This window comes from Oryctolagus cuniculus, chromosome 11, assembly GCF_964237555.1.
Source record: "Oryctolagus cuniculus chromosome 11, mOryCun1.1, whole genome shotgun sequence".
Lineage (NCBI taxonomy): Eukaryota > Metazoa > Chordata > Mammalia > Lagomorpha > Leporidae > Oryctolagus > Oryctolagus cuniculus.
The window spans coordinates 52,525,083-52,534,229 of record NC_091442.1 but is presented as its reverse complement, the minus strand read 5'-3'; the positions used below and the strand labels follow the sequence as shown (position 1 = coordinate 52,534,229).

Below are 9,147 nucleotides of genomic sequence, written 5' to 3'. Positions count from 1 at the left end.
AACAAATTTATTTATTTAAAAGGCTTAATGAGAGAGAGAGAGAGAGAGAGAGAGATCTTCCATCTGCTGATTCATTCCTCAAATGGCTGTAATAGCTAGGACTGGCCAGGCTGAAGCCAGGAACCAAAAACTCCATCTGGGTCTCCAATGTGGATGGCAGGGATCCAATCCAATCCCTGGGTCATCGTCTGTTGCCTTCTCAGGGACATTAGGAGAAAGCTGGATCATAAGTGGAGCAGTGAGGCCAGTGTCGTGGTGCAGGGGGTTAAGCCACTCCCTGTGATGTGACATGGGCATCCCATATCTGAGTACCATTTCCAGTCCCAGCTGCTCCACTTCCAATCCAGCTCTCTGTTAATGCATCTGGGGAAGCAGAGGAAGGTGGCCCAAATGCTTGGGGCCCTACACCCACATGGGAGACCTGGCTCCTGGCTCCTGGCTTCTGCCTGGCCCAGCACTGGCCATTGCAGCCATCTGGGGAGGGGGGGTGAACCACCAGATGGAGGAGCTCCCTTTCTCTTGTTGTCTCTGCCTCTCTTTCTGTAACACTTTCAAATAAATAAATCAATCTTTAAAAAAAAAAAAAAAAAAGGCGGCAGAAGGGAGCATCTGGATGGAAAGTGGAGCAGCCAGGACTCAAACCTGCACCCATCTGTGATGCCAATGTCTCAGTTTTTTTTTTTTTTTTCTAACACAAGTTATTTATTGTTTACTATGTAGATTGTTGGTCTTTCCTGAAAGGATACTTGTATCTTCCCAGCAAAAATTTTACATTGTTCACTACTGTATCCCAGCACCAAGAAGGTACCTGGGACTTGGGAATAGTTTAATAAATATTTGTTGGCAGATGTATGAATAAAACCAATTATCAACCTTAGAGCTGCTGTTGTGAATATTAAGGTTTTGTTGATTTATTTTTGAGAGAGAGAGAGAGAAATCTTCCATCCATTGGTTTATTCTAAATGCTTCACAAATAGCCAAGGGTGGGGCCAGACCAAAGCCAGGAGCCAGAAACTGCACCTGGATCTCCCACATGGTTGGTAAGAACTCAGAACTTGTATCATCTGCTGCCTTCCCAAGCCCATTAGCAGGAAGCTAGATTGAAAGCAGAGAAGCCAATCCTTGAACTGGCATTCTGATTTTATATATATATAGCACCAGTGTCTCATGAAGTGACTTAACCCATTGTACCATAACATCCACTCCTGTAGTGAATATTAAAAGAGGTAACTCAATTACCTGGCTTATAGTAGAACTCTATAAATTTAGGTGTTTTCCTTCCTCTTTTCCTCTCCCTCACTTCCTCCTACACAATCCTTCAGCAAGTCAGCTTGACCACAGCTTAAAAACATAACATGGGGGCAGGCGTTGTGGCACAGTGGGTTAAGCTGCCACTCGGATGCTTGCAGCCCATACTGGAGTGCCTGGTTCTAGTCCCAGCCACTCTATTCTTCCTATTCAGCCTCCTGCTAATGTACCTGTGAAGCAGATGATGGCCTAAGCACTTGAGTTCCTGCCACCCATGTAGGAGACCCACATAGAGTTCCTGGTTTACCCCTGGCTGTTGCGGGCATTTGGAGAGTGACCCAGCAGATGGAAGATCTGTCTCTTCTCTCTGTGTCACTCTGCCTTTCAAATAAATAAATGAATGCATCTTTTGTGAAAAACCCTGGCTTTTCTGTTCATTCATCACCACCACTGTAGTCAAACCACCTTTGTAGCTCACCTGGACTTCACCACTCCACCTACCAATCTATTAGCTGATCTCCTGGCCCCCCACTCCTAATCCTTTCTCCACATTCCGAGAGATCTTATACAAAAACAATTCCAAATCATCTCACGACTCAGTTTAAATATCTTCTGGTGCTTCAAATTAGCTCAGACCTTTTTCATTTAAAATTTTAAAAAGATTTCTTTATTTGAAAGGCAGGATTATGGGGAGAGAGACAGAGAGAGCAAGAGGGATCTTCCATCCACTGGTTCATTCCCCAAATGGCTTCAACAGCTGGGACTGGGTAAAGCTGGAGCCCAGATCCTAGAATGCCATCCAGGCCTCCGAAAGGCAGGGAGCCAAGGACTAGAGGCATCTTCCGCTGCTTTCCCAGGCTCAATGGCAGGGAGTTGGATTCACAGTAGAGCAGCGGGGACTGGGTGCCATTGCTGTGGAAGGCGGCTTAACCCGCTGCACCAAAATGTTGGCCTCAGCTCAGACTTCTTAGTGGCGGGGCCTCTGTCTTCCTCTTCAGAGTTAATCTGGGTGCCAACGTCGCGGCTCAATAGGCTAATCCTCCGCCTTGCAGCGCCGGCACACAGGGTTCTAGTCCCAGTCCAGGCACCAGATTCTGTCCCGGTTGCCCCTCTTCCAGGCTGGCTCTCTGCTGTGGCCGGGAAGTGCAGTGGAGGATGGCCCAAGTGCTTGGGCCCTGCACCCCATGGGAGACCAGGAGAAGCACCTGGCTCCTGCCTTCTGATCAGCGCAGTGCGCCGGTCGCAGAGCGCCAGCCACGGCGGCCATTGGAAGGTAAACCAACGGCAAAAGGAAGACCTTTCTCTCTGTCTCTCTCTCACTGTCCACTCTGCCTGTCAAAAGAAAGAAAGAAAGAAAGAAAGAAAGAAAGAAAGAAAGAAAGAAAGAAAGAAAGAAAGAGAGAGAAAGAAAGAAAGAGTTTATCTGGGGACTGGCGCTGTGGCATAGCCGGTAAAGCTGCTGCCTGAAGTGCTGGTTCGAGATCTGGCTGTTCCTCTTCTGCTCCAGCTCTCTGCTGTGGCCTGGCAAAGCAGAAGATGGCTCAAGTCCTTGTGCCCTTGCAATCGGGTGGGAGACCCAGAAGAAGCTCCTGGCTCCTGGCTTCGGATCAGCGCAGCTCTGGCCCTTTAGGGAGTACTCTAAATAAGTAAATCTTAAAAAAAAAAAAAAAAAAAAAAAAAAAAAAAAAAGAGTTCATCTGGTTTAGGCTAACTGGCTGTCCCGCTGGTTCCTGGAATTAACAGAATTAATTTTCATTTTAGCACTTTTTAGCATTCTTGATTCCTGCTTGAGAATCTCTGGCTAGTCGGCTCCTCATTGTTATTCAGATTTGTTTAAATGGGGCTTCCTCTGAGACTATCACTGATCTAAAGTGATCACTCCTTTTTCATACCCACTTTTCCTTATGTTTATTTCTCCCCCAGTATATTTTTTTAAGATTTATTTATATATCTGAAAGATTTACAGAGGGAGAAACGAGAGAGCGAGATCTCCCATCCATTGGTTCGCTTTCCAGATGGCCACAACGGCCGGAGCTGGGCCAGGCCAAAGTAAGGAGCCAGCAGCTTCCTGCGGGTCTCCCCTGTGGGCGGTAGAGGCCCAAAAACTTGGGCCATCTTCGGCTACTTTTCCAGACCATCAGCAGGGAGCTGGAATGGAAGTGGAGCAGCCGGGACCCACACGGGATGCCAGCGTTGCAGGCGGCGGCTTAACCCTCACGCCGCAATGCCGGCCCCGGACCGCCCAGATTTTAAATTTCTTGAAAACAGAGACTCTACCTGTCATTTCCCTTGCTTTAACCCTCAAGTTGGAGCAATGTCGTGTATGCTCAAAACATATTTGCTGAATAAATGAATTATGATGACGACGATGACGAAGCCTCAGACCAACTGGTCACAAGTTATAGTAATTTTCTCAAGAAATGCAGTTCCGAAGTTAGATCCTGGAAGACTGGAGACCAGGTAACAAACGCCACACGCCTCAGGGTGGTGGATGGAAGACATCGAAACTCTGGCTTCTTCCCTCCTATGCAAAAGTAGGCCTAGAATCGCTTGACCAGAAACTGCAGTTGCACCACAACTGGCATTTTCTTCGCAGCCACTTCAGCCTGGCAGCAAACGCGCAAACACCTCTAGGACCCCGGGTTCCTTTCTGTTTCTTTATGAATGAACCGGCTCCAGTGCGCGCATGCGCATCTCGCCGTTCTCCCGTTCCACGTGAGGCCCACCCTTCCCTCCTGCTGGAGACCCCGCCCTCATCCATTCTAACAGACCAATGACAAGCGGCCTTGGGGGCGGAGCCGGCGCGGCCAGGCACTGTAGTTCCCCCGGCGCCCGGCTCCCTCGCGCTAGTCGTGCTGTGTTGTGATCACGTGGCCGGCTCCGGGCGCGGCGCTTGTTTTGGTTTCCTCCAGCTTGCCCTGCAAGCCTCGAGGTTAGCTGCTTTCTTGCACCGGTTGCCGCACCTGCAAACGCCCTGGTCTCGGGTTCCTCGGGCTCCGCCCGTGCTACCCGAAGCCCTCTCGGGGCGGGCTTCTGCCATGCCGCTGCTCCGCTACAGAAAGGTGGTCATCCTCGGATACCGCTCCGTAGGTGAGTCTCCGCCCTGCGGGAGCACGGCCGCACCCCGCGTGGTGGCCGGCGGAGGCGCGCTGCCGCACCGGGAGAGCAGAGACAAGGACTGAAAGGGTGGAGGAAGAAAGGCTGGCGGTGTGTGCGGGGCTGCAGGCAGCCGGAGCACGCAAGGGTTAATGTGGGCTTGGCTGCAGGGAGAGCAGCAGGGTCTCCGGCGATACTCTGGGAATAAGGGTTGGGGTCGATTGAAGACGGTGGCGGGGCGGGAGGCGGGAGGGCGCGGTCTGCTTGGGGCAAATAGTCGCAGGTGCCCTGGGGCGGGGAAGACTTGATCCTTGGGGAACCTGGATCTTCTGGGGGGTGGGGGTGGGGGGGCGGAAAGGCCGCCTGTGGTGCTCTTGAATGCAGCCTGTAGTGCCCAGACTGGTGTGGGCGATGAGAAGAATCGCTGCTTGAGACACTCAGACCGGCCCCCGCTCCTTTGAAAGAACAAGAGGGTGTGACTGTGGCTGGATGATGTGGATACAGCTATCTTTGCTCCCCACAGGGAAGACATCCTTGGCACATCAATTTGTGGAAGGCGAGTTCTTGGAAGGTTACGACCCCACAGTGGAGAACAGTGAGTCAATTTCTACCCTGATGTGGCTGGGTTGGAACTAGTTGGGCTTAGCTGTTCCATCCAGCGTTATAATTTGGGATTTCTCTGGTGTCAAGGAGTGGATTTGTTCAGACATTGCTTCTAGCAGTCTTGTTTTATGATTGGCTAGCATGTGGATTTTGCAAGATAACCTCGTACACGAAAGTAGGGATATAGACAATAAAAACCTTGCATGTGTTTCCCGTTTCCTGGAGAGCTCCCTGGAGCTGGTCCGTCTGTGTCACTTTCACCTTCAGGGTTAAGGATGCATGGGGGCATACATCTCTAGCCCTGCAAGATGTCTCACAGTCAAGTTTTCTTTTCTTTTCAGCTTACAGCAAGATAGTGACTCTTGGCAAAGATGAGTTTCACCTACACCTGGTGGATACAGCAGGGCAGGTACCAGTTGGGGTAGGGTTTCCATATGTAGCAGCTCAGCCCTAGGTGAGTCTGCTAACCTCTGGTGCATGTGTAAAGTAGCATCAAAAGAAAAACATGTAAGCCACTAACAATGTGCTAGGCTCAGTGCAGCTGCTCCAAACATACTTGTTGAGTAGAGGTGACTAGAGTAGGGAATGCCCCAGGGAGGGTTAAGTGGATGCTGTCCCACCAACCTTTGCCATCTGAGAGGTGTGGATCTAAGGTGCTGATGTTTCTTTCTCGGTAGGATGAGTACAGCATTCTGCCCTATTCATTCATCATTGGCGTCCATGGTTATGTGCTCGTCTATTCTATCACCTCCCTGCATAGGTGAGTGACCAAGGTTGTGGAACTTGGGTGGATCTTACAGTTGTCCCAGAACTGAGGTTATAGCTCCATTTCTTGTATTTAAAGCTTCCAAGTCGTTGAAAGTCTCTACCAAAAGCTACATGAAGGCCATGGGAAAACCCGGTAAGTGGCCCTGAGGGTGGGCAAGGAGCAGAAGGAAGAACTGTGTAAGTTAGAGAGGAGGCTGGGACACAGATCCTGTGGCAGCCTGGTGGGGAGCTGTCTACCTTGACTTCAGGGAGGCTGGGGTCCACATCGATCAGGAAGAGAACCTTGCAGTAATTGCTGTTTCCTTACAGGTTGCCAGTGGTACTAGTGGGGAACAAGGCGGATCTCTCTCCAGACAGGTGTGAGTCCTTGCTACCCAGGGTGGACAGCAGTGAGCTGGAATGGAGCTCAGCAGAGCTGTAGCCACAGACCCAAAGAAATCGTTTCACCTCTTTGCTTTGCTAACTTAAAGGTTAACAGGATATAGCCCTTGAAACGCAAAAGCAGGTCCCTATTTCAAACCTAAGTCCATGGTTCACCCATGCTTACTTTGTTTACCTGCATGTTCTTCCTTCCTCAACCCTCATCCCAAACCGTGGGTACATGGGACAGGTTAGAGGAGGAGGGCTAGAGAGCACTTGGGGGTCATTGCCATCTTCCCTCCATGCTGACTTTCCACACTTGTTCGCAGAGAGGTGCAGGCAGTTGAAGGGAAGAGGCTGGCAGAGTCCTGGGGTGCGACATTTATGGAGTCATCTGCTAGAGAGAATCAGGTGCTGGTCCTGATGATTAGAAAGGTGTTGGGTGGTGCTCTTCTTAGAGCATTGCTGGGGGTGGGAGGGTGGGGTGTTTGCCTCTGAACTAGGTGGTCTTGATTTTGGACTCACTCAGTTTTTTTGCCTTGCATCTATATCCCTTATAGCTGGCTCAAAGCATCTTCACCAGAATCATCCAGGAGATCGCCCGGGTGGAGAATTCCTACGGGCCGGAGCGGCGCTGCCTCCTCATGTGAGCCCTGAAGCACAGGATGATGGCTTCAGGTCTGCCCCTGGCATTTGCCAGGCTCCAGTGGTCCAGGGCAGGGCCAGCAGGCCCTCAAAGACTTCACGGGTACTGTTGCCACCGCGCAGTGTGGCACCCTTCATGTGTATACACTTTCCCTGGGCTCCAGCAGCCTGGGCGTCACTGTTTACAGTGGGGCAAAGATGTGGGTGGGCACTGGCCTCTGGCCCCTGTTTTTTGCTGTATGAATTCTGTTCTAACCAGCAGGGCTGGGATGTGGGAGTCCTGGTCCCTGTTTATCCAGGTCCATTCCATCCTGTGTTGGTTGGGTGAGCTAAGCTGGAGGCACAGGAAGCAGAGCTGGCTCCCTGGGATGACAATGTACATATGCAAATAAACTAAGAACTCTTTTGTTGTTGACTTCTCTGAATCTGGGGAGAGTGCCGAGCCAATGGCTCCTCTTCCAAGCAGTGATGGCTGTGACCTATGGGGAGGTAGGGGGAAGCGTTCCTACCCCCATTGCTTCCTTTCTTTTAAGCACAGTTACCCTGAAACTTAACTACTTACCTTCCCTACCTTTCCATTCTGCTGGGTTCTCTGTCCCCTCGGCCGCCACTCCCACCAGTTTGTAGGCACTGGAGATCCCCTTCCCTACAGAAACACCACCCCCTAGTGGCCAGATGCCACTTGCTGACCCAGCCATCCTGGTGGGGCCTTGGCATTTGCTAGGACCAGAGGGAAGGGTTTGGGAGGAACGAAGTCCCCCATGCCTGAGTTTGTGGCAGTGGAGGAGACTAGAGGCAGGCATTAAAAGTGTTGTGAAGATCTGGATTCCCAAGAGTTGAGTAAAGGAAGAAATAATGTCCCTGGTGTATATCCCTGGTGTGTATCTCCCTGCTGCCCCCTTTCCCACTGCCTTCCATTAAAATGGACTTTGCTCCTCTCATACGTTTGGTAATCTTTTGGTAGCTTTTACACCATTGGAGTTGCCCCATCTTTTGGTAACAGGTTACTGCTTCTGCCTTTTCTTACCTCTACCACCTCAGGAGCAGGATGAGAAGTTCAGCCAGGAAGGTTTGGTCCTGTTTGCCTCTAGTTTACCCGACCCTTCCTCTTCCAAGGACTTCTAAGGGTTCTCTAAATGGTGCATTTTTACAGGGAAGACACGGACCTCTCTTGCCAACTGTGAGAAGCGTTCCTACCCCCATTGCTCTGTCCGGGCACTTACTTGGGGAGACAGGACAGAAGCTATGTGGGATTTTTTTTTTTTTCTTTTTTGCTGAGACCCAGCTCTGGCTTCTGGTTGGAGCTGGTGGTTTGTCATGTTGGTTTTCAAAGGTCCTGCCAGCTGCTTTGGCTTCTGATTCAGAATATGAAAAGAAAGGAGATGTTCGAAGAAACATAAAGAATCGTCTCAGTTGCCTATAAGGTTCTCCAGGGTTGTCACCAACTTCTCACATTAAAATCATGTCCATTTGCATCTCTGGCCTGGTGTACTTGTTACAGGGACCCACCCACCCACTGCCGCTTCGAACTCTAGCGTAAATTTACAAACATCTGAAGTTTTCTAATAAGCCATCTCCAGGCATGAAGACAGTAAAGAAAAATGGCTCATAGCTGGTTGATGGCATCTCCACCTAGATGTGTGAACTTGGGCATTCGCTTAACCTCTCTGAGTCTGTTTCTCATTTATGAAGGATGCTTCATAAATCTGCTTCATAAATCTGAAGTGACAAACACTTACATATTGTGATATGTAATGCCAAGCACAATTCTTTATATATAAAACATCAGAAACAGTGGCCGACAACTCCTGAAGGCCTTTCCGACGGTGACCTGGTTCTCCTTGCCTCTAGGCACATGAGAGTAGGGAGGGGGTACCTTCCATTTTCCAACATCTGTCTCTTGGTCAATTTAATCTACCGCAGCTGAGACAGGGGCAGAGTCACTGCTGGAGTTGGTTGCTGACCTAGGTGCTCAGCAGAGAACACGGTACTGGTGTGTAACAGGGGGCATGCCGGGTCCCTATCCTTCCTCTAAACCTGGCCGGTAGGGAGTAAGGTTTCCCGTCCAGGAGGAAACCACAAACTACATATGGCTAGTTATGCTTAACTTGGTTAAAATGAAAAGTTACCCATCTTCAAGGTGCTCGATGGTGGCAAATGGGTACTACATCAGACAGCGTCAGAGTGCAGCAAACCCTTTCTCACAAAACCAGCTCTGGACCCACACTGCCTGCTTCCTTCTCCACCATCTTCCTAGGAAAAACACGGCCCTTGGTTTGAATCACGGCCCATCTCTTCATCAGTGATAGGCAGCTCAAGCCATGTAACTCTTAAGAGAACATCTAAAGAGTATAGAAAGTATCTAACACATAGGTAATTTGTCTCCTAGCTGCCCCACGTGTAAAGTTCAGTCTTCCCAATCCTCTC

At 50.1% G+C, this 9,147-nt stretch overlaps 1 protein-coding gene across 2 annotated transcripts; it reads left to right on the top strand.

The window, feature by feature from the left end:
* The first annotated feature begins 4,037 nt into the window (after positions 1-4,037).
* Positions 4,038-7,126, top strand: RHEBL1 (RHEB like 1). 2 transcript variants are annotated; one of them, XM_002711086.5, is made up of 8 exons: positions 4,038-4,338; positions 4,868-4,939; positions 5,289-5,356; positions 5,625-5,707; positions 5,792-5,848; positions 6,025-6,072; positions 6,405-6,486; positions 6,636-7,126. In XM_002711086.5, the coding sequence occupies exons 1-8, from the start codon at positions 4,287-4,289 to the stop codon at positions 6,723-6,725; spliced, it is 552 nt and encodes a 183-aa protein (XP_002711132.1). In that variant the 5' UTR covers positions 4,038-4,286; the 3' UTR covers positions 6,726-7,126. The 2 variants fall into 2 exon arrangements, with proteins under 2 accessions (XP_002711132.1, XP_008254636.1); XM_008256414.4 differs by lacking the exon at positions 6,405-6,486 and having other exon boundaries at positions 4,117-4,338.
* Positions 7,127-9,147: the final 2,021 nt, after the last annotated feature.